Source organism: Saimiri boliviensis, chromosome 20 (assembly GCF_048565385.1).
Source record: "Saimiri boliviensis isolate mSaiBol1 chromosome 20, mSaiBol1.pri, whole genome shotgun sequence".
NCBI lineage: Eukaryota > Metazoa > Chordata > Mammalia > Primates > Cebidae > Saimiri > Saimiri boliviensis.
The window spans coordinates 31,320,649-31,345,743 of NC_133468.1; the positions used below are offsets into that span (position 1 = coordinate 31,320,649).

Sequence of the window (25,095 nt, forward strand, 5' to 3'; positions counted from 1 at the left end):
GGCGCTGGGTGACAAGGACCCCAAGTTACACCAATCAGTGCCCAGCCCTCAAGCACCTCCCTGTGCAGAAGGAAAACAACACAGAAAAGGGAAGCGTGGTTGTCACAGAGGACTGCCAGCTGATGTCACTAAATGAGGAAGTGGTCAGCCACTGAGCCCCAGGCTCAGACCTGATGCCACAGTGGACGTTTATGCGCCATGTGACCTCAGGCCAGGCTCAGAACCACCCTCAGGGCCTCCGTTTCTTCTTCTTCTTCTTCTTTTTTTTTTTTGAGACGGAGTTTCACTCTTGTTATCCAGGCTGGAGTGCAATGGCGCGATCTCGGCTCACCACAACCTCCATCTCCTGGGTTCAAGCAATTCTCCTGCCTCAGCCTCCCGAGTAGCTGGGACTACAGGCGTGCACCACCATGCTAATTTTTGTATTTTTAGTAGAGACGGGGTTTCACCATGTTGACCGGGATGGTGTCGATCTCTTGACCTCGTGATCCACCCGCCTCAGCCTCCCAAAGTGCTGGGATTACAGGCTTGAGCCACTGCGCTGGGCCTCCGTTTCTTCTTATGCAAATTGAGGAACATAACAGACTCTGCCTACCTCCCGGGATTGTTGGGAGAGTTACAAGCTCTTTCAAAATGCACCTGCTGGCAGGGCGCTGTAATCCCAGCATTTTGGGAGGCCTAGGTGGGTGGATCACCTCAAGTCAGGTGATCCTGACCAAGCCTGGCCAACATGGTGAAACCTCGTCTCTGCTAAAACTACAAAAATTAGTCAGGCGTAGTGGCGGGTGCCTGTAGTCCCAGCTACTCAGGAGGCTGAGGCAAGAGAATCGCTTGGACCTGGTGGCAGAGATTGCAGTCCAGGACCCATCACTGCAAGTCACGTGGACTGGGGCAGGGCTTCTCTAAGCCCCGTTCCCTCCTGTGTAGGGCAGGGAGGTCAGAGGGGACCCTGCAGATCCAGTCTCATGTCTGTGGGTCCAGGGGTAACCTCGAGAAGGCCCAGTCTCTGTGTAGGGGATCATCAGCCCCCTGAACCCTTGCGCAAGGTCATGGTTTCTGCACCAAGGGAGCAGGCCTGGGGTGGGAAGAGGCCAGCGGGGCAGTGGTGGTGCCTGGGGACTGCATGGGAGCCCCTGCCAGGGAGGGAGAGGGACAGAGGACAGCTGGGGCTCTGGTGCTTGGGCTGGGGGCTAAGTGCCTGTGACCTCCACCATCCCCTTCCTCTTCCTCTCTAAGGACTGAATCTGGGGCACAGCAGGGCAGACTCGGGCCTGTCTTTCCTCTCCCTTAAAGAGCCTGCACTGGCCCTGGGCAGAGAGGATGAGAAGTGAGGCTGAGTGAGGTGGGGTTGCAGAGACCCAGGTGGGAGGAGCCCAGCCAGCCAAGCCCAGGCCCAGCCCCAGCCCCTCAGCAGCAGGACGGGGACTAGGGCCCTTGGGTTGGGTGACTTGGTGCTGACCACAAGGGAGGACCTTTTGCAATAAGGCAAAAAAAGCCGGATGGATAAAGGAAGTGTTGGTCACCCTGGAGGCGCATGGGTTTGGGGAAGGCTCCCGGCCGCCATAGCCCTCTGCAGAGCGTGACCCGGGCTCTCCTCACTCACCTCAATCCCCAGGCAGCCCATCCACAGGGCCCCTCTCCTGCCTGGACGGCTCTGCTCGTCTCCCTGTGCTCTGGAAGAGAGCAAGGCCATGGGTCGGCCCCTGCTGCTGCTCCTGCTGCTGCCGCTGCCAGTATTCCTGCAGGCTGGTGAGTGCCCTGGACGGCCCTGGAACCACAGGAAGGGCCAACCCGAGACAAGGGTGGGACATCTGGGTGAGGGGCCAGACTCCCACCCCAGCAAACAAGGTCCCACAGGGACGGGTGACCCCCATTTCTTCCTCCTTCTGCCTCCCCCATGCCCAAAGAGTGAGAGACCCAGGCCAGAGGCCAGTCCAGCCACCTGTCACATGACAGCCTGTGGGTGAAGGTGCGGGAGGGTCTGGGGTCATCCTCTTCCTGTCCCAGGGTGGCTTCAAGGTCTCTCCCTGACTCCCTCCCTTCCTCCTCTAGGTGGCTCCGCAGGATCCAGTCCAGGGTACCCCTATGGGGTCACTCAACCAAAATACCTCTCGGCCCCCATGGGTGGCTCTGTGGAGATCCCCTTCTCCTTCTATCACCCCTGGGTGTTAGCCAGACCTCCCAATGTGAGAATACGCTGGAGACGGGACCACTTCCATGGGGAGGTCTTCTACAGCACAAGGCCACATTTCATTCACAAGGATTTCTCAGACCGGCTCTTCCTGAGCTGGAAAGAGGGTCAGGAGAGCGGCTTCCTCAGGATCTCAAACCTGCAAAAGGAGGACCAGTCTGTGTATTTCTTCCGAGTCCAGCTGGACATACAGACAGGTGACATAAACAAATCAGAGACAAAGAAGTGGCAGTCCATTGAGGGAACCAACCTCACCATCACCCAGGGTGAGTCCAGCTGCCCTGGCACCTGCCTTGGCCACTGCAGTGTTGGTTTTATGACTAATGGTGATGCTGTCCCCATCATCTCAGACACCACTTCTTCTGACAATCTCTAAGTTCTCTCTGGCCCCTGACACCTCCCCAGACCTGCTCTGCTACCTCTCCCCTTTTCTCTTCCCCTTACTTATCCCCACATCTGATCTGTTTTCCCTGACCATCCCCCTTGCTGTCCCCTCCAGATCCAGCCCCTCCCCAACTCCTCAGGCCTAGCACCTGCCAGACCCTCCAATTATCCTCCATTCTTGCTCCATACTGGGGCTCTAGCCTGGCCTGTCCCCCATGATCTCCAGGCAGATATGACCTCTCCAGGTTGTTGCCTACCCACTCTTTGTCATTTGTCTATGTCCCCGTTGGTGCCTCAGGGTGGGACCCTTACCTTGCATCTCCCACAGTCTGGAGGAGGGTCCAGGATCCCACCCCCAGCAAACAAGAGCTCACCCAGGAACCCCTAGCAGGTGACCAGTGGCTGACCCTGGGAGCCCTGTAGTCCCTAGGTTAGGCCCCATCACCTGGGTTTCCATTTACCCACTTCCTTCTCCCCCTCTGCTTCCAGAAGTGTCCTTCAGCTTCTCCCCGACCCGTCTCACCTCTTCCCTCTCCTATCTGCCTCTCCTCCTGAATCCATCCTTTAACATCCTAACTTCTCTCCAGCCCCTGCAGACCCCACTCTTCCTGACAAGCCTCTGTGTTCTTCCAGCCATGCTCTCCCTGTCCTCCGCTCTGATATTGCTACTCTGTCCTTCCCGACACTAAGAGACATATCTGTAGAAGCAAAAGCAGCAGCCCCCATTCACTGAGTCACAATGGCATGGTCCTGGCAAATCTCTTCATGTGTATTGTCCTAGTGAACCCTAACCAAGACTCCACAATAGCAAACGGAGCTGTTATTTTCTTCAGTTTGAAGATAGGGAAACTGAGGCTAACAGAGCCTATACAGCTGCCCTATATCACACTAATGGTGCAGATGGGATTTGAAAAGGATGTGAGGGCTGGGTATGGTGGCTCATGCCTGTAATCCCAGCACTTTGAGAGGCCAAGGTGGGTTGATGACTTGAGGTCAGGAGCTCGAGACTAGCCTGGTCAACATGGCGAAAGCCCATGTCTACTAAACATACTAAAATTAGCCGGGCGTGGTTGCATATGCCTGTAATCCCGGCTACTCAAAAGGCTGAGGCAGGAGAATTACTTGAACCCAGGAGGCTCAGGTTGCAGTGAGCTGAGATCATGTCACTGCACTCCAGCCTGGGTGACAAAGTGAGATACCATCTCAAAAAAAAAAAAAAAAAAAAGAAATGGTGAGCTGCAGACTTTCTCTCCTAACCTCTAGCTACAGGGTCTCACCTATTGAACTGACCATAGTGTTCGCCTTCACCTACTTTCGAACCTAGTGATGGGATGTGTTGCACTAATAGATCTTCTATTTTATTAAGAAAGGGGATCAGGGGAATTTGAGCCTAGGTTTATCTGTCTCCAGAACAGTGGGGCAAGGGGAGTTTCTCCCGTGTCCAGGTAGTAAGGGGCTACATTTTCTGCAGAAAATGTTGTAGGAAACTAATTATCAGCCAAGTGGGTTTGTTTTTTCTTTTTCTTTTTTTTTTGAGACGGAGTTTCACTCTTGTTACCCAGGCTGGAGTGCAATGGCGCGATCTCGGCTCACCGCAACCTCCGCCTCCTGGGTTCAGGCAATTCTCCCGCCTCAGCCTCCTGAGTAGCTGGGATTACAGGCACGCACCACCATGCCCAGCTAATTTTTTGTATTTTTAGTAGAGACGGGGTTTCACCATGTTGGCCAGGATGGTCTCGATCTCTTGACCTCGTGATCCACCCGCCTCGGCCTCCCAAAGTGCTGGGATTACAGGCTTGAGCCACCGTGTCCGGCCGGGTTTGTTTTTTCTAATCACTTGCACTGGCAATCCTAAACAATGCCAGGGATAAATTACTCTTCCCTGCTAGGACGGACACTCTCGCTGCCCCCACCCTGGTAAACCACTGCGTCGTCTTAACCACCCACTGTGTTGGTTTTGGAGCAGATGGAGAGCAGCTCCATAATCCAGATGAAGCAAGACAGCCTTGAACTTTGATTTCCTATGTATTTCTTTAAATGGTCTTTTTTGAGAGATTTGGGTTTTTCTCAGGCCTTCTCTTCCTCTTTGCTTAATTCCTACTTGCTTTCCTCATTTCTCTGTGTTGGTCAGATTTGTAGTTTTTTTCCCCAATAAATTGTTTTTTCAATTAATTGAATATTCATGATTATCAAAGCAACAAAATACAGGAAAGTAATACAAATAAATTTTTTTTTTTTTTTTTTAGATAGAGTCTCACTCTGTCACCTAGGTTGGAGTGCAATGGCACGATCTCAGCTCACTGCAATCTCCACCTTCTGGGTTCAAGTGATTCTCCCACCTCAGTTTCTCAAGTAGCTGGGATTACAATTATTTTTGTATTTTTGTAGAGACGGGGTTTAACCATGTTAGCCAGGCTGGTCTCGAACTCCTGACCTCATATGATCCGCCGGCCTCAGCCTCCCAAAGTGCTGGGATTACAGGCATGAGCCACCACCTTGTCTGCCTTTTTTTTTTTTTTTTTTTGAGACAGGGTCTCACTCTGTCACCCAGGCTGGAGTGCGATCATGGCTTACTGCAGTGTCTACCTCCCAGGCTCAAGTGATTCTCTTGCCTCAGCCTCCCAAGTAGCTGGGACTACAGGCACGCACCACCATACCTGGCTAATTTTGGTATTGTTCTTGTCGACATGGGATTTTGCTATGTTGCCCAGGCAACAAACTCCTGAGCTCAAGTGATCCACTTGCCTTGGCCTCTCAAACTGCTGGGTGGGATACAGGCGTGAGCCACTGTGTCTGACAAAAAGTTTTTAATCCACTGAAGTTCCATCATGCTAAGATATAACACACTAAAGGAATACTTGCAGGAGATATAACTACGTTTGCTGTTGGCTTATTAATGTTTTTTTACATAATTTTACTTTTGTAACCAAACTTAATTGTGTTGTTCTTTATTACTTTTCCATTTTATTTGTAAGCACAAAAATCCCAATTACCACTAGAGACTGAACATATTGGCCAGACATGTGGCTCATGGCTGTAATCCCAGCACTTTGGGAGGCCAAGGTGAGTGGATCACGAGGTCAGGAGTTCAAGACCAGACTGGCCAACATGGTGAAACCCATCTCTACTAAAAAATACAAAATTTATTTGGGCATGGTGGCTTGTGCCTGTAATCCCAGCTACTTGGGAGGCTGAGGTAGGAGAATTGCTTGAACCAGGGACCTGGGAGGTGGAGGTTGCAGTGAGCCGAGATCGCGCCACTGCAATCCAGCCTGGGCTAGAGAGCGAGACTCCATCTCAAACAAAGAAAAAATAGAAAAAATAAAAAAGTGTCTCTACTAAAAACACAAAAATTAGCTGAGTGTAGTGGTGCATGCCTACAGTCCCAGCTACTCAGGAGGCTGAGGCAGGAGAATTGCTTGAACCCAGAAGTTGGAAGAGGTTGCAGTGAGCCAAGATCATGCCACCGTATTCCAGCCTGAGCGACAGAGAAAGACTGTCTCAAAAAAAAAAAAAAAAAAAGAAAAGAAAAAAGTGTTTAAATTTCTTAATTTAAAAATAATTTGAAGGATTTGATTTTTCACAGTAAAACTTTTTAATGTAGTGAGAATATATTTTGGTATATGGAATAAACAACTAAATTGATCTTTTTTTTTCTGAAACAGTCTTGCTCTGTCACCAGACGTCAGGCTAGAGTGTAGTGGTGCAATCTCAGCTCACTGCAACCTCTGCCTCCTGGGTTCAAGCAATTATCCTGCCTCATCCTCCTGAGTAGCTGGGACTACAGCGTGTGCCACCACACCCAGCTAATTTTTGTATTTTTCAGTAGAGATGGGGTTTCACCATGTTGGCCAGGATGGTTTCCAATCTCTTGACCTCATGATCCGCCTGCATCGGCCTCCCAAAGTGCTGGGATTACAGGTGTGAGCCACCACATCTAAATTGATCTTTATATGAAGTAATTAATCAGTTGTCCCGACCCCATTTACTGAATTTTTATCTGTTTCTCTATTGATAATTAGGCCTGGTTTTAAAAATATTTTTGTAGAAAAGCATCCATTTCTAGTCAGTAAATTGTTTCACTGATCTATCTTTTCTTATAACAGCACACAGGTTTAGTGACTGTAACTTTATCATGTTTCAGTGGCTAAGAGTATTTCCATCTCAAACATATTACTCCTTCCTCAAGAACTTTTTTAGGCTGGGCACAGTGGCTTCATGCCTGTAATCCCAGCACTTTGGAAGGGTGAGGACGAAGATCTCTAGAACCCAAGAGTTTGAGACTTAGCTTGGGCAACATAATGAGATCCCATCTCTACCAAAATAAATAAATAAATACATAAATAACCAGTTGTGGTAGCGCACACCTATGGTTCCAGCTACTCAAGAAGTTGAGATGAGAGGATCACTTGAGGCTAGGAGACTGGAGGCTGCAGTGAGCTGTAATTTCACAACTGCACTCCAGTCTGAGTCACAGAGGAAGACCCTGTCTTAAAAAACATAGTAAAACAAAAACCTTTTTTGTTGTTGCCTGCCTTTTCCTTCCCAAATGTTAGAATAAGTTTGTTCAGGAAAAACACAAAACAAAGCAAAACAAAACAAAACAAAACACTCTTTTAAATCACAGTCGCATTAAACCTGTAACACAATTGGGAGAAACTGCAGGCTGGGCATGGTGGCTCACACCTGTAATCCCAGCAGGTGGCTGAGGCAGGCAGATCACCTGAGGTCAGGAGTTCGAGACCAGCCTGGCCAATGTGGTGAAATCTCATCTCTGCATAGTAGTGCGTGCCTGTAATCCCAGTTAGTCAGGAGGCTAAGGCGGAAGAATCTCTTGAACCCAGGAGGTGGAGGTTGCAGTGAGCCAGATCATGCCACTGCACTCCAGCCTGGCCAACAGAGCAAGACTCTGTCTCAAAACTAAAAAAAAAAAAAAAAATTCTGGGCACAGTGGCTCATGCCTGTAATCCTAGCACTTTGGGAGACCAAGGTGGGCAGATCACTAGGTCAGAAGTTCAAGATCAGCCTGGCTAATATGGTGAAACCCTGTCTACTAAAAATCCAAAAAAATTAGCCAGGTGTGGGTGGCCCATGCTTGTAGTCCCAACTGTTCGGGAGCCTGAGGCACAAGAATCATTTGAACCTGGGAGGCGGAGGTTATAGTGAGCCGAGACTGCGCCGCTGCACTCTAGCCTGAGCAACAGAGTGAGACTCCATCTCAAAAAAAAAAATTAATCTGTAAAATCTGGCCAAGATGGTGGGTTATATGCATGTGATGAGAGGGTGCTTTACAACGGACTTGCCAACCACAAAGAAAGCTCTTGGAAATTAAAGATACAATAGCAAAAATAAAAACTCCATTAAAGGACAGAGCACAGTGGCTCACATCTGTAATCCCAGCACTTAGGGAGTCCGACACAGGAGGATTACTCGAGGCCAGGAGTTCAAGACCAGTCTGGGCAACATAGCAAGACTCTGTCTCTATAAAAAAATAAAATTTAAAAATTAGCTGGGTGTGGCCTGGTGCAGTGGCTCACAGCTGTAATCCCAGCACTTTGGGACGTGAGCTACCACACAAGGTCAAACCTAGCTTCACTTGAAGTCAGGAGTTAGAGACCAGCCTGCTCAACATGGCGAAACCCTGTCTCTAATAAAAATATTTTAAAAATAAGCTGGGTGAGGTTGTGCGCACCTGTAATCCCAGCTTTTGGGAAGCTGAGGCAGGAGAATCGTTTGAACCCGAGGTGGAGTTTCCAGTGTGTAATGGCACGTGCCTGTAGTTCCAGCAACTCAGAAGGCTGAGGCAGGAGGATCACTTGAGCCTGGGAGGTCAAGGCTGCAGTATCTGTGATCCCACGCTGCACTCCAGCCTGGGTGAAAGAGTGAGATCCTGATTCAAAAAACAAAAACAAAAACAAAAACAACCACCACCACCAAAACAAACAAAACGACAAAAACCAAAAATGTTCCCCAGGATGAACTTTTGAGTGTAGGAAAAAAATATATAAATGGATCAATTCTGTGTGTCAGGTGATGGTGAAAAGAGGAAAGAAGAGAATTTTAGTGGAGTGAGTGAGAAAGAGATTGCTAAGGGTGGTCCTGTATTCACATTGAACAGGGAAGGCTGCTGTAAGATGAAGCAGAGCCTGCAGGGTAACTGGGGAGGCCTTAGAGTGAGGCTTAGTTTGCGAAACCAGTCAGGGACAGGGAAGCACCGTGGGACCAGTGGCAGGCCGGAAGCGCAAGGGGAAGGAGCCCAGAGAAGACTGGAATGTGTAGAGAGGAGCTGTGTCCTCTGAAGTCAGAAGTTACAGGGCAAGAAAGCCCACAGACGGGGTCCACCAAAGCCAGCTCCAAAGGCACAACACATGGATAGAAGAGCTGGGGAGTGGACCTGGAGAAGACTCAGAAGAGCCAGCCTAGACACAGATTGGTAGAACATGATGAGGAGGTTGGGAAAAGAATGTTCCAGTCACGTGAGACGAGTGTGGCTGGAGCCAAAGGGAAGAAGCAGAGGGTGGCAGGAGGCGGGGCAGATCCTGTGTGGCTTTGAAAGCCAAGGAAACAACTCACTTTTGCTCTGATGGGAGCTAGTGAGGGTTTCCTGCTGGAGTGCCGAGATTTGACTCACACCTTTTTTTTTTTTGAGACGAACTCTTGCTCTGTTACCAGGCTGGAGTACAGGGGCCTGATCTCAGCTCACTGCAATCTCTGCCTCTGAATTCAAGTTATTCTCTTGCTTCAGCCTCCAGAGTACAGGCATGTGCCACCATACTAAGCTAATTTTTTTTTTTTTTTTTTTTAGACGGAGTTTTGCTCGTTACCCAGGCTGGAGTACAATGGCGCGATCTCGGCTCACCGCAACCTCAGCCTCCCAGGTTCAGGGAATTCTCCTGCCTCAGCCTCCTGAGTAGCTGGGATTACAGGCACGCGCCACCATGCCCAGCTAATTTTTTGTATTTTTAGTAGAGATGGGGTTTCACCATGTTGACCAGGATGGTCTCGATCTCTTGACCTCGTGATCCACCCGCCTCGGCCTCCCAAAGTGCTGGGATTACAGGCTTGAGCCACTGCACCCGGCCACATTGAGCTAATTTTTGTATTTTTGGAACCCAGCCTGAGCAACATAATAGGACCCTGTCTCTCCAAAAAATAATTTTTTTTTTTGAGATGGAGTCTCACTCTATCACCCAGGTTGGAGTGCAGTGGCATGATCTTGGCTTACTGCAGCCCCTGCCTCCGTGATCCAATGATTCTTCTGCCTCAGCCTCCCAAGTAGCTAAGACTGCAAATAAGCACCACCATACCTTGCTAATTTTTTCTGTATTTTTAGTAGAGATGGAGTTTTACCATATTGCCCACACTGTCCACTAAAATTTTTTTTTAATTATTTGGGCATGGTGGTGAGCCACCATACCCAGCCTATGCCTTTTTTTTTTTTTTTTTTTTTTTTTTTTTTTTTTTTTTGCAGTTTCACTCTTGTCACCCAGGCTGGATGAGGTGGCACAATCTCGGCTCACTGCAAACTCTGCCTCCTGGGTTCAAGCTATTCTCCTGTTTCAGCCTCCCGAGTAGCTGGGACTACAGGCACACACCATCATGCCCAGCTAATTCTTATATTTTTAGTAGAGACCGTTTTGGCCAGGCTGGTATCCTTAGCCTCCCAAAGTGCTGGGATTACAGGCACTAGCCACTGCACTCGGCCATTTAACATTTGTTTTTTAGCTGCTCCTTGCAGAGTAGGGCTAATTCCTAGGCATTGTGCTCCAAATCAGCAATGCCTTTTTAAATGGCTGCATGCATCCCATGGTAGTAATATATCATCATTTATTTACTTGCTGTTCTATTTGAAGACAGTTAAGTTGCTGCCACATTACAAACTCTTTATGCTATAAAGAACATCATCCTTCAACACATGCCTTTGAATACTTGGGCAAACATTTGCATAGGAGAAGTTCCCAGGACTGAAACGACTGCAACAAAGGACACACATAGGTCTTTTACATTTTGATACATCTTCCCAAATCGTATTCTCAAAGATTCTGCCCATTTATACTCCCATTGTGCAGGACAGTTCCTCTCTCTCTAAACCCTGGCCAATACTGGGCATTTTCCTTTACTCAGGTCAGTTTTGAAATGGTCTCTTGTATTACTCTGCATTTTTTAAAATTTTGTTTTTTGCTGGGCGTGGTGGTTTACACCTGTAATCCTAATCCTAGCACTTTGCAAGGCTGAGGCGGGCAGATCACTTGAGGTCAGGAGTTTGAGACCAGCCTTGTCAACATGATGAAACTCTGTCTCTACTAAAAATACAAAAATTAGCTGGGCATGGTGGTATGTGAATGTAATCCCAACTACTTGGGAGGCTGAGACACAAGAAACCCTTGAATCCAGGAGGTGGAGGTTGCAGTGAGCTGAGGTGCACCACTGCATTCCAGCCTAGTTAACTGAGTGATATTCCGTCAAAAAAAAAAAAAAAAAGAAAAAATTTTGTTTTTGAGACAGCGTGTGTTGCCCAGACTGAGTGCAATGGCACAATCAGTGATCACTGCAGTTTCAACCTCCTAGGCTCAAGTGATTCTCCCTCCTCCTCAGGCTCCTGAGTAGCTGGGACTACAGGCATGCGCCACCACACCCAGCTAATTTTTGTATTTATCACAGAGATGGTAGGCAGAGGGGTGGTCTCACTATGCTGCTCAGGCTGGTCTGAAACTCCTGGGCTCAAGTGATCTGCCCATCTCAGCCTCCCAAAGTGCTGAGAGTTTAGGCATGAGCCACATTGCCCAGTTAAAAAAAAAAAACAAACCACACACACAAAAAACTTCTGAATGGATATTAGCATTAGGATTATGGTATTATTTTATAAAATGAATTTGAATTGCATAGTTTTCTATCTTTATGTTCTGGAAACTTCAATATGGGAATTTTATGTTCCTTAAGTTTTTATTAAGAACTTATTCATAAAACTTCCTAAGCATGGAGACCTTATGAAAGGTAGTTATTTCACAGAATTCTCAATTTCTTCTTTGTCTACTGATCAGTTAACCCATTTATGCTGGGGGCTGCAATTTTTTGTGTGTGAAAAATCAGACCTTGGCAATGACCTTGAGCAGCAGGATATAAATAATGCCCGCAAGCTTAGCATTCCAATAATGGAATATTAGGTGTAAATGGCTTATAGTATACTACTTTTTTTGTTTGTTTTTTGAGACAGAATCTCGCTCTGTCGCCCAGGCTGGAGTGCAGTGGCGCAATCTCAGCTCGCTACAACCTCTGCCTCCCAGGTTCAAGTGATTCTCGTGCCTCAGCCTCCCAAGTAGCTGGGATTACAGGCCCCCACCACCATGCCAGGCTAATTTTTGTATGTTTAGTAGAGACAGGTTTCACCATGTCGGCCAGGCTGGTCTCAAACTCCTGACCTCAGGTGATCACCCACCTCAGCCTCTCAAAGTGCTGGCATTACAGGCATAAGCCACTGCGCCCAGCCCCGAGGTGTACTACCTCTTAAATCAATTTCTAAAAATAATCACTGAGGCTGGGCACAGAGGCTCATGCTTGTAGTCCCAGCTAAACAGGAGGTTAGGGTGAGAGGATTGCTTGAGCCCAGGAGATGGAAGCTATAGTAAGCAATGATTACACACTCTAGCCTGGGCAACAGAACAAGATCCTGTCTCAGAAAAAAACCAAAAGACACCCATTTCACAGAGATTTTAACATTTAACAGCCTAAAATGAGCATATACTCATGATTGCAACTGGCTTTTGTTGTCATTAGATTTGCTAGTCTTGTCTATCTTCTTGTTCATTGCTCCTTTAAATAACTAGTTTCTGCATTTATTTTGCCTGTGACTATCTGTTCTCTAATAAATTTATTCTGACATAACTTTTCATTAATATCTTCCTCTGAGTTTCCTTACAGTTGGCTCCTGTTCGGGGTATTTTTTTTTTTGAAACTGAATATTTTGTTTTAAAAATTTCTTCCCATTTTAAATAACAAAAGCATTTCGTACTATGAATTTAGCTTAGAGTGTTGCTTTAGTCATACTCCAGAGTTCTTTTTTTAAAATATGTACTACTCTAGCTTTTATTTTCTAAATAGTATGTTATTACGTATGTTTCCTTTAATTATTTAATTTTAAAATGTTTAAATTCCCAATCAAGACATAGTAGTTACATTTTTATTAATTTCTCTTTAGAGTGTATCAAGATTTTAGTCCATACTTGAAGACACCCATAATGTGGATGCCTGATTTTTTTTTCCTGTTGCTGAGTACTATGTCAATTTTTTAAGGGTGCATGAAACATCTATAAAGAAGGTATAACCTGTTTGTAGGACCTGAAGGTCAATATATATTAATGGGACCTTAAAAACATATTTTCAGTATACACTAGGTCTTTTACAGATGTGTTCTCACTTACTAAGACAATCCTAGCTTGGCATGGTGGCTCACGCCTGTAATCCCAGCACTTTAGGAGGCTGAGGCAGGCAGATCACCAGAAGTCAGGAGTTGAAGACCAGCCTCGTCAACATGGTAAAACCCCACTTCTACACTAAAAAAAAAAAAATACAAAAATTAGCCAGGTGTGGTAGTGTGTGCTTGTGATCCTAGCTACTCGAGAGGCTGAAGCAGGAGAATCACTTGAACCCAGGAGGAAGAGGTTACAGTGAGCTGAAATTCCACCACTGTACTCCATCCAGCCTGGGCGACAGAGCAAGCCTCTGTCTCAAAAAAAGAAAAGAAAAAAAAAGACCATCCTGTAAAAAGACACATACTGTATGATTCAGCTAATATGAGGTACTTAGAGTAGTCAAACTCAAGAGACAGAAAGTGTGTGGTGGTTGCTGGGACTGTGAGATGCAGGAATGGGGAGTTGATGTGTAATCTGTAAAATGTTTCCACTGAGGAAGATACAAAGGTTCTGGAGTTGGATGGTGTGATGGTTGCACAGCACTGTGAATGTGCTTGGTGCCACAGAATGGTGCATGTAGAAATGGTTAAAATGACATATTTTATGTGACCTGTATTTGCAACAACAGAATGTTTTTGATCCTGAAATTTAGTTATCCCTATTTGTGAGTGAGGAGATGAGGTTCTGAGGTCGACCTGCTGCTAACTGGTGTAGAATCAGGATTTAAACTGAGTTGCCTGCTAAACTAAATTTGAGGAGGAAGAAATAAAAAGAAAAAATAGAAAAAGGAAGGAAGGAGGGAAGGGAGGGAGGGAGGGAAGGCGGGAAGAAAGGGGAAAGGTAGGGGAAAGGAAGGAAAGGAAAAATAATATAAAATGAGGCCGAGCATGGTGGCCATGACTGTAATCCCAGCACTGTGGGAGGCTGAGGCAGGTGGATCACCTGAGGTTGGGAGTTCGAGACCAGCCTGACCAACATGGAGAAACACCATCCTACTAAAAATACAAAATTAGCCGGTGTGCTGGTGCATGCCTGTAATCCCAGCTACTTGGGAGGCTGAGGCAGGAGAATCGCTTGAACCCAGGAGGTTGTGGTAAGCCGAGATCACGCCATTGCACTGCAGCTTGGGGAGTAAGAGCAAAATGCCATCTCAATAATAATAATATAAAATGAACTGAGTCATCTGCATTGAAAGCTGTTAGCATTTTACCCTGTTCCCTGTGTGAGCTTCAGAGAGGAGTTCGCTCACTCCTAATGTTCTCCAATGTAGAAAGCAGCACACCATGCCTTCACCCACATGCCCCATGCCCCCAGGCTCATTCCTCATCTCTTCCCAGCTGTCAAGACCACCACCTGGAGGCCCAGCAGCACAACCAGCACAGCCAGCCTCAGAGTCACAGAGGGCAAAAGGCACTCAGAGTCTTGGCACCTAAGTCTGGAGACTACTGTGTGGGTGGCAGTGGCTGTTGCTGCACTTGGAATCATGATTTTGGGACTGATTTTCCTCCTCTGGTGGAGGAGAAGAAAAGGTAAGTGCCCAGGACCCGCCTCCTCTCCATGCCTCCCAGCTGGGGGTTTCTCAGAGCCCACCTGCAGCTAAGGGGCTTCTGAAATATACAGACCCTGCCAGCTCCCCTGAAGCCCACTAAGGCCGACTCTGTGGCCTGTGCTGGGGCATCTGCAAGGAGGGCTTCTGCAGTGGGGCAGTACAGAGTCACATGTGAGAACTCCCAGCCCTCTCCACACAGCCAATTCCCCCAACCTGTTCTTCTCTCTCAGTCATTACTCATCTACCCTCCCCTGAAGGTTCCAGGGGAGGGGCGAGTCGGCCCTGGGAAAAGGACAGAGAGAGCAAAAGAGACAGGAAGTAGGCTGAGCTCAGTGCACTGGCCAACTGGCCACCTGCCACAGCCTGGCTTGAAACTGGAGAAGGAAAGTAGATAAAGCATAAACCACAGACTCTGCTCTCAGAGAACTGGGGGTGTGGGGTTGTCATTTGCCTCAAAGACTAATTGCTTCATTGAGAAATAACTATGGTAGTTCAGTTGAGCCCAGGAGTGTGAGACCAACCCCGCCAACATGGTGAAACCTCATCTCTACTAAAAAAACAAAAATTAGCCACGTTTGATGGTGCATACCTGTAATTCCAATTACTGGAGAGGCTAAGGTGGGAGCATTGCTTGAGCTCAGGAGGCGGAGGTTGCAATAAGCCACGATCATGCCGCTGCACTCCAGCATGGGCAACAGAGTGCACCCCATCTCAAAAAAGAAAGAAAGAAAGTCTTCAGTGAAAGACGATTTGCCCTATCAGCTATGAAAGCACAGAGGGGAGGAGCATGGGGTCAGGGCTGCCTGCAGTCAGATCCTGGCCTCATACCCTCGCCAGGGAAGCAGCCTTGCTAGTACAAAGGTTGTGGGCCTCAACTTCCTCATGGGAAAAGGAAGTGAAGACAGTACCTACATGGGGTTGTCCTGACAATTAAATATACTGTGTTTAGAATAAATCCTAGCAGAGGGTGTGCACACAGGAGCATCAACACTTAGAATGATTCAACAGTGGGCATTAAAAACAGGCAACACTGGCTCTCATGGGGGCACCATTGTATGAATACATTTAAAACAAAAGACAAAACGGTGCAATATTGGCATACACAGATAAAGCAATGGAAGTAAAGAGGAAAACCTAGGTATAAGAGAATGAAAACAGACCCAAATATATGTGGGAATTTAGTTGGTTAAAAAGTTTCTAATCAATGGGGAAAGATGAGCAATTCAATGAATGGTGCTGGAACTATTCAGTAGCCATCTGAGAAAAAATAACATTATCTCCTTAACTCATAATTTGTACCAAAATAAATTCCACAGGGATCAAATATTTAAATGAGGAAAAAAATAACCCTAGTATCAGAAGAAAACGTGAGATTATTTCATGACCACAGAGTAGAGACAGTCTTCTTCAGTATGACCAAACTCGAAAGCCATGGATTAAAACATTAAAATCGCCGGGCGCGGTGGCTCAAGCCTGTAATCCCAGCACTTTGGGAGGCCGAGGCGGGTGGTTCACAAGGTCAAGAGATCAAGACCATCCTGGTCAACAAGGTGAAACCCCGTCTCTACTAAAAAATACAAAAAATTAGCTGGCCATGTTGGTGCCTGCCTGTAATCCCAGCTGCTCAGGAGGCTGAGACAGGAGAATTGCCTGAACCCAGGAGGCGGAGGTTGCGGTGAGCCGAGATCGCGCCATTGCACTCCAGCCTGGGTAACAAGAGCGAAACTCCGTCTCAAAAAAAAAAAAAAAACATTAAAATCTGGCCAGGCGAGATGGCTTGCACCTGTAATCCTACCACTTTGGGAGGCAGAGGTGGGTGGATCACTTGAGGTCAGGAGTTCGAGACCAACTTAGTCAACATGATGAAATCTCATCTCTACTAAAAATACAAAAATTAGCTGGGCATGGTGGTGTGCCCCTATAATCCCAGCTATTCAGGAGGCTAAGGCAGGAGAATCACTTGAACCCAGGAAGTGGAAGTTGCAGTGAGCTGAGATCATGCCACTGCCCTCCAGCCTGGGTAACAGAGCGAGACTGTCTCAAAAAAAAAACAAAAAACTTCAACCACTTAATTTTTTTAAAATTCTACATAACAAAAACCACAGTGCTTTTCTCCTGAGAATGAGTAAGAGGGTCAGGGAACTGAAGAGAAAGTTTGACATAGTAACTGAGGAAATAGGAAGTAGAGTCTGAGAATTCAACTCAGATGAGGAACTGTAAATCCATAACAGCAGTTTTATGCATGGCTGCATTTTTCCCTAGAAGTTGTCCACCATTCAGATTTTGAGACTTTGGTGATTTGTGTTGGTCAGGAATTGTCAGTTGCTACCATCAGGGACCAGAAGTTAACGGTGGCTTAAACAAGACAGAGTTGGGTTATTTTTTCCTCCTGTCAACAGATCTGGAAGCTGGCAGCAGAGGCCATTGTTCTTAGACACTTAGGTTCCTACCTTTCTGATTCACCAGCCCTGATGCTGGCTTCTGTCCTGAAGGTTGCCTCATGGCCCAAGATGGCTGCAAAGAGTCCAGTCACTATTCCTGGGTTCCTGGCAAGAAACAGGAGGAAGAAAGAAAGAAGAAAAAATACTAGGCCCCAACTGTCTGTTCCCTTTAAAGAGTTTTCCTGAAAAACCTAAAAATAACTTCTGTTTATATCTTATTGGCTAGAATTTGCTCACGTATCCCACAGCTATCTGTAGGGGGACCCTCCCACTCCAAATACAATTAATTTTCTGTAACTAAGAAGAACTGAATAGATATTGGGTAATCAAATAGCATTTCTGCCATAAGACACCCCCAGGATTAGAGATTTGCCCACTAAGTGTGACAGAATGACAGGAGATCACAGGTCAAGGAGCTAGTGAGAGAACAGGAATGGAGATCAGAGGGGTCAGTAGGGAGTCTGGATAATCTGTAGAAAAGTAGGTTATCAAGGGATAAGAGTTCAATGAAATCTAAGAACAGGTGTAGTGGGATAATGACAAAAGAGAGCTGGAAACTTCCAAGCTTATTCTGTGAGGGCAGCATTACCGTGATACCAAAGCCAAAGCCAAAGCCAAAGCCACTACAAAGAAAAAAAAAAAAAACCTACACACCAATAACCCTGATGAATATTGATGTAAAAATCTTCAACAAAATACTAGCAAACTAAATTCAACAACAGAGAAAAAGAATTATACACCATGGGCCAGGCACAAGAATCACCTGAACCTGGCAAACAGAGGTTGCAGTGAGCCAAGATCATGCTACCCTACTCCAGCCTGAGCAACAGTGAGACTCTGTCTCAAAGGAGGAAAAAAAAAAAAGATAGATGAATATGCCAATGGAATAGAATATAGAGTCTAGAAATAAACCCTTGTACATGTGGTCAAAAGACTTGACAAAGGTGCCAAGGGCACTTAATGGGCAAAGGATAACCTCTTCAACAAATGATGTTGGGTAAACTGAATATCCATACCAAAGAATAAAGTTGGATCCTTACAGCATACACAAAATTTGACTCCAAATGGATTAAAGACCTAAATGTAAGTTCCCAAACCATAGGGAAAAAGTCTTGTGACATTGGTGATACCAAAAGCACAGGCCACAAAAGAAAAAATAGACAAACAGGACTACGTTAAACTTAAACATGCTTTTTCATCAAAGGATACAATCAACAGAATCAAAAGGCAACCTATAGAATAGAGGAAAATATCTACAAATTACATATCTGATAAGGAATGAATATTTGGAATATATAAAAACTACAGTTCAACAAAAAAATCAACCCAATGTAAAAGTGGGCAGTGGATTTTAACAGACACTTCTCCAGACAAGATATCTGCTATGGTCTGAATGTGTCTCCTCAAATCATGTATTAGAAACTTAGTCCCCAGTGTCACAACTGGGAGTTAGAGTGTTTTGGGAGGTGCTTAGGTCATGACGGCTCTGCCAGACGAATGGATTAATGCCATTATAAAAAGGGATTTCAGGAGTGGGTTCACTGTCTTCTAATCTTCTGCTATGTGAGGATGCAATAACCCTCCCCTCTGGAAGACACAGCAAAAAGGCCCTCACCAGACACCAGCAAGATGCTGGCACTTTGATCTTGGACTTCCCAGCCTCCAGAACTGTGAGAAATAATTTTGGTTTGTTTTGTTTTACTTTTCAGCAACCTCTTGTCCAACAGAAGAAATAAATTTATGTTCTTTATAAATTACACAGGCTCAGGTATTCATATATATATTAGCAGCACAAAGTAGACTAAGACAATACACAAATCACCAACAAGCAGATGAAAATGGCCAACTAATGATCAGATAAATGCAAATCGAAACCACAGAGAGCTATTCCTTACACCCAGAAGGATAGCTACTATTAAAAATAAATAAATGTGGCCAGGCACAGTGGGTCACACCTGTAATCCCAGCACTTTGGGAGGCCAAAGCAGGCAGATTAAGCCATCAGGAATTTGAGACCAGCCTGGCCAACACAGTGAAAACCTGTCTCTACTAAAAATGCAAAAATTAGCCAGATGTGGTGGTGGGTGCCTGTAGTCCTAGCTACTCAGGAGGCTGAGGCAGAATAGCTTGAACCCAGGAGGCGGATGTTGCAGTGAGCCAAGATTGCGCCACTGCACTCCAGCCTAGGCAACAGAGTGAGACTCTGTCTCAAAATGAAAACAAAAATAAAAATGACAAGTGTTGGGAATGACAGGTGTTGGGAAGAATGTGAAGAAATTGGAGCCCTTGTGTACTGTTGATAGGGTTATAAAATAGTGCAAATGATGACAAAAAGCAATGCCTTTCCTCAAAAATTACAAAATAAAGGCCAGGAGTAATGGCTTACACCTGTATTTCCAGCACTTTTTGAGGCTGAGGTGGGCAGATCACCTGACGCCAGCAGTTCAAGACCAACCTGGTCAACATGGTGAAACACCATCTCTACTAAAAATACAAAATTAGCTGAGCATGGTGGCACACCTCTGTAGTCCCAGCTACTCAGGAGGCTCAAGGAGAATCACTTAAACCTGGGAGGCAGAGGATGCAGTGAGCTAAGTAAGATTGTGCCACTCCACTCCAGCATGGGTGACACAGCAAGACTCTATCTCTAAATAAATAAATAAAGCAAGCAGGCAAGCTAGCTAGCTACCATATGATCCAGCAATCCCACTTTTGGGTACATACCCAAAAGAATTGAAAAGAAAAATCTTGAAGATATATTTATACACCCATGTTTATAGCAGCCCTATTCTCAATGGCCAAGAGGTGGAAGCAACCCAGATGTCCACTGACAAATGAATAGATGAACATAATGTAGTGTGTGTGTGTGTGTGTGTGTGTGTGTGTGTGTGTGTGTGTAATGGAATATTATTCAGTCTTTAAAAGAAATTCTGGGCCGGGCACAGTGACTCATACCTGTAATCCCAATCCCAGCACTTTGGGAGGCTGAGGCGGGTGGATCACCTGGGGTCAAGGAGTTCGAAACCAGCATGACCAACATGGTGAAACTCCGTCTCTACTAAAAATACAAAATTATCCAGGCCTGGTCTGCAGGTGCCTGTAATCTCAGCTATTTGGGAAGCTGAGACAGAAGAATCACTTGAACCCGAGAGGTGGAGGTTAAAGTGAGCCAAGATCATGCCACTGCAGTCTAGCCTGGGCAACAAGAGCAAAACTCGAGAAGAAAACAGAGAAGAGAGAAGGAAGGGAGGGAGGGAGGGAGGGAGGGGAAGGGAGGGGAAGAAAGAGGGGAAGGGAGAGGAGGACAGGAAGGAAGGGAAAGAAACAAATTCTGACACTAACAGTATAAATGAACTTGGAGGACATTATGCTAGGTGAAATAAGACAGTCACAAAAAGACAAATACTGTATGATTCCACTTTTCTGTGGTACATAGAGATAGGAAATTAATAGGAACAGAAAGTAGAATGGTGGCTCTCAAAAGCTGCAGGGAGGAAGTGGGGATTCTTTTGTTGTTGTTGTTTTTTTTTTTCTGAGACAGAGCTTCACTCTTGTTGCCCAGGCTGGAGTGCAATAGCACAATCTCGGCTCAATACAACCTCCACCTCCCAGGTTCAAGCAATTCCCCTGCCTCAGTCTCCCGAGTAGCTGGGATTACAGGCATGCACCACCACACCCGGCTAATTTTGTATTTTTAGTAGAGACAGGGTTTCTCCATGTTGGTCAGGCTGGTCTTGAGCTCCCAACCTCAGGTGATCCGCCCACATCAGCCTCCCAAAGTGCTGGGATTGCAGGCGTGAGCCACGGCGCCTAGTGGGATTCTTTAAAATAGTTTCAGTTTTGCAAGATGAAAAGGTTCTGGAGACGTTTCACAACAGCGTAAATATGCTTAACACTACTGAACAGTACATGTGGTTAAAATAGTGAATTCTAGGGGTTTTTTTTTACCGTTAAGTAAAATAAAATATTATAACCTGTTTAAGTTTCAGAGAGGGAAAAACAGAGGGCAAGAAGAGTGCTAGAAGGAGAGAAAGATGCAGTATGAAAATGATACTAGCAATTAATATTTCAGAGTTCCCAGTCTCAACATTAAAAAAAAAAAAAAAAATCCTGTAGAAGTGGAAGGGGAAGTCCCTGGAGTTGAGGGACACGGTGAGGCCTGGGCTCAGAAGGTGTCTCTGTGTATTCTGAGCCTTCTCAAGAGGAGGCTAGATGGTTGAGAGGATGTCTGTGGACCAGGGGCCCAGTGCTTGGGAAACACTGTAAGGATGCCAGAGGAAATGGCATCCTGGATTCAAGCAATTCCCCTGCCTCAGCCTCCCGAGTAGCTGGGATGAAAGGTGCCCGCCACCACACCTGGCTAATTTTTGTAATTTTAGTGGAGACGGGTTTTCGCCATGTTGGCCAGGCTGATCTGGAACTCCTGACCTCAGGTGATCTGCCCCCTTCAGCCTCCCAAAGTGCTGGCATTATCACAGGCGTGAACCGCCGTACCCAGCCTAGGTGTTCCACTGGACGGAATGAAAGTTGAAACATGAAAATGATACTAGCAGTTAGTATTTCAGAGTTTCCAGTCCCAACATTAAAAACAAAAAGTCCTGTAGAAGTGGAAGGTGGGGCCCCTGGAGTTGAGGGGTGCCATGAGGTCTGGGCTCAGAGAGTGTCTCTGTGGACACAGAGCTCTCCCAGGAGGCTGGATGGTGGAGAGGATGTCTATGGACCAAGGGCCCAGTGCTTGGGAAACGCTGCAAGGATGCCAGGGGGACAGGAGGGGCAGGGTGCAGTGGGAGAGGCAGCAGAGGATTCAGGGTGGGATCAGTCAGAGTGGAGGGAAGGCCGAGCAGTGGCTACAGAACTCAAATAGCCACAAACATGAGTCCCAAGCACCAGGCTCCCAAGGCTGGAGAGCAGTCACAGCCACCACCTAGAAGGAAAGCACAGGCGTGGTATCCCTGAGGACCTGGAGGGAGTGGAGGGTGCCTGTGTCAAGGGGAAGGCAGGGGAGGGGTGGGGAGGGCAGGGCAGAAGAGGAGAGGGGAGGGAAGAGGAGGGGAGGTGAGGGGAGGGTAGTTGAGGGCTCAGTGGTGGAGGGAGCCAGGTTGGGGCTAAGCAGGGTGCTCAAGAGAGCCAAGGAGAGGGTTGGGGTGAGAGGGTCTCAGGAGGTGACGAGGACAACAGGGGGGACAGGTGGGGGACTCAGGGTGCCAGCTGAGTCCCAGGCCCTTCCTGATGGGTTTGGGTAGAACTGCTCTGGTCCCTCTAAGGGAGGGCCTCAGCCTAGGGTGCAGCAGGGAAGGTGGGATGAAGACTGCCATCACCTGGATGCCACTCTGACTGTTGTTCCCCCTACAGGTCAGCAACAGGCTAAAACCACAACCTCAGCCAGGTGAGTGCTGGGCCTCCCCAAGGGGATGGGGGGTGCAGGTGTAGGCTGGTTTGGGAAATGGAGTGTGCTGCTAAGAACTCCACAACCCTAGCCTGCCACGGCCATTGTTGCATCCCCAACTGACCCATCCTCATCCTCCTTTGTCCTCTAGGGACCAGGGTCTTGACTTTGGGCTTTCTGTTCCCTAAAATCTAGACTAGTGGACTCTGGGTTCCAGCACCAACACTCAAGAGTCTTTTTTCTGGAGTGCCCATCTGTGCCCTCTGCCTGCCTTTCCTGGTGTTACTAAACTTTTCTGCTATTCACCTGCTACCTGCTTCCTCTCAGCCTGGATCTTCCAGCTTTTCCATATTGCCTGCTCTCCGTTCAATCTGTCCTGGTTTCCTGCCAAATGTGCCAGGGGGCCCCAGGCTTCCTCTGCCTCCAGCTCCTCTTACCTGTGTTTGCTCAGGAGGGACTCACCAGCCTCTCTCTATCTTGCTCCCCTCTCCAGGCTAGGGCCTCACTTTTCCTTTTTCTGGGCTCTTCCTCTCCACCCTCCCACCGTTTTCCTTTCCTTTCCTGTGGCCCCTCCTTTTCGTGCTAGAAGAAGGCCTGACTCCTGCCCTTTCTCCTGTGCTGACTTGCCAGCTGCCCTTCTCCCATACCCCACCAAGTTCCTTCCCCATCCAGTCACCCAGCATGAGCCCCTGATCAGAGGGCCTGAAATTCACACAATTGGTTTGCTGCTCCCAGTTTTAGCCAAGGCAGTGTCAGCAGAGAGAACAAAGGTTGACTTTTCCTATTTTTCTTCTCCGTGTTCCTCTCCCACACCAGCAGCTTCCTTAAGACAACCCACCTCAGTGAGCACCGAGGGACCTCTGCTGGGCCACACACAAATTGCCTCTAATTCCTCTTTCAAGCAGCCTCTTCTGAGTCTAAAACCATCACACCCATCCTACGCAGGCTGCACAGGTTGCGGAGCACCCCCAAAAGAGAACCAGCCCCTAACATGTGTCATAACTCTTTTTTAAACATTTTATTTTTGAGAGAGGGTATTGCTGTCACCTAGGTTGGAGTGCAGTGGTGCAATCGTAGCTCACAGCCTTTAACTCCTGGGCTCAAGCGATCCTCCCACCTCGGCTTCCTGAGTAGCTGGGACCACAGGCACGCATCACTACGCCCAGCTAGTTTTTATATTTACTGTAGAGGCTGGGTCTTGCTGTGTTACCCAGGCTGATCATGTACTCCTGGGCTCAAGCAATTTCCATCTGTCTCAGTCTTCCAAAGTGCTAGGATTACAGGTGCGTGAGCCACTGCCCAGCCCACGTCGTAACTGCCCAGCCTCTAACATATTTCCCGTCCTCTTGTTCCCATACAGGGGATCCTTCCAAAACACAGAGGAACTATATGAGAATACCAAGAATGAAGGTGAGTCCTCACTATCATCCTTCCTCAGTTTCTACCCCTGGCCCTTCCTGTTTCCCCAAACAGCCCCTACCTGGGTCCATGCCCCTCTCGGTACTTCTCTCTTTCCATTCCTTGCCCCCAAGTGACCTGGCCCTGACCTAGCAGATAACCTCACTCCTAGAGCCCCCTGCCCATCTCTCTCCCCTGGCTGTCACACCACCTGACCTCGGCACACCTTGCTTTTTATTCCTAGGACAAAGTACAGATCTCAAGCATAATCCCAAGGTAAGCAGTCAGACCAGGGCCTGAAGGAATTAAAGAGAAGTCTGGGCTGGGCACAGTGGCTCACGCCTGTAATCCCAACACTTTGGGAGTCCAAGGTGGGTGAATCACCTGAGGTCAGGAATTAAAGACCAGGCTGACCAACATGGTGAAACCCCATCTCTACTAAATACAAAAAATTAGCCAGGCGTGGTGGTGCACGCCTGTAATCCCAGCTACTTGGGAGGCTAAGGCGGGAGAATCGCTTGAACCTGGGGGGTGGAGGTCACGGTGAGCCCAGATTATGCCATTGTACTCCAGCCTGGGCAACAAGAACAAAAAAAAAAAAAAAAAGAGAAACCTGGAAGCCCGGAGAAGGTGGGGTGGAAAGGAGAGAGGGAGTATGGTGTGGGGAGGACACTCAGATTGCAGGCTTGCCGCTAAGATGGGAACAGCTCCGTCTCCACTAATGCTTTCTCTTTGGGTTCTGACCCAGGACAACGGCATTGTCTATGCCTCCCTTGCCCTCTCCAGCTCCACCTTACCCAGAGAACCTCCCAGCCACCATCCCCTCAAGAGCCCCCAGAACGAGATCCTGTACTCTGTCTTAAAGGCCTAACCAATGGACAGCCCTCTCAAGACTGAATGGTGAGGCCAGGCACAGTGGCGCATGCCTGTAATCCTAGCTCCTCCAAAGCCTGAGGCAGAATAGATTCAGCTCAGGCGTCAGGGCCAGCTTTGACAACATATCAAGATGCCATCTCTAATTAAAAATATGTATTAACAATAAAATAACAAAGTTTTAAAAATTGTCTTCAAAACTATTTTTGTTAAATCTGCATCCATTAAATTCCAGAGAGAAAGAAGTTTAAAAAAAAGACTGTATGATGACCTTCTTAGGGTATGCTGTGCTTCCAACAGGAAGGGTCACAGCTTCCAACAATAACCAAGGCCACAGAGATGACTTAGAGGCTCTGACAGAAACAGAGCCATCTACTCCAGCTCCCTCTTTACCTTCCCAGCCCTTGCCCATAAAACTAAAAGTACTCCCAAAACTTGCCTGAATATATGTAAGGAGAAAATTG

The 25,095-nt window shown here is 47.1% G+C and overlaps 1 protein-coding gene across 4 annotated transcripts; it reads left to right on the forward strand.

The window, feature by feature from the left end:
* The first annotated feature begins 106 nt into the window (after positions 1-106).
* On the forward strand, positions 107-24,862 carry LOC101036119 (paired immunoglobulin-like type 2 receptor alpha). 4 transcript variants are annotated; one of them, XM_039460385.2, is made up of 7 exons: positions 107-1,749; positions 2,053-2,457; positions 14,322-14,513; positions 22,327-22,360; positions 23,721-23,770; positions 24,003-24,034; positions 24,507-24,862. In XM_039460385.2, exons 1-7 carry the CDS (start codon positions 1,692-1,694, stop codon positions 24,627-24,629), a joined length of 894 nt encoding a protein of 297 aa, XP_039316319.1. In that variant the 5' UTR covers positions 107-1,691; the 3' UTR covers positions 24,630-24,862. The 4 variants fall into 4 exon arrangements, with proteins under 4 accessions (XP_039316319.1, XP_039316320.1, XP_039316321.1 ...); XM_039460386.2 differs by lacking the exon at positions 14,322-14,513; XM_039460387.2 differs by lacking the exon at positions 14,322-14,513 and having other exon boundaries at positions 24,545-24,862.
* The last annotated feature ends 233 nt before the right edge of the window (positions 24,863-25,095 follow it).

What these genes read in the sequence shown, in the direction of transcription:
- LOC101036119 (XM_039460385.2), top strand. Translation starts at nt 1,692, where the DNA reads ATGGGTCGGCCCCTGCTGCTGCTCCTGCTGCTGCCGCTGCCAGTATTC. An exon ending in GCCAGTATTCCTGCAGGCTG is followed by an intron (nt 1,750 to 2,052) that starts GTGAGTGCCCTG and finishes TTCCTCCTCTAG; the next exon opens with GTGGCTCCGCAGGATCCAGT. An exon ending in CAACCTCACCATCACCCAGG is followed by an intron (nt 2,458 to 14,321) that starts GTGAGTCCAGCT and finishes ATCTCTTCCCAG; the next exon opens with CTGTCAAGACCACCACCTGG.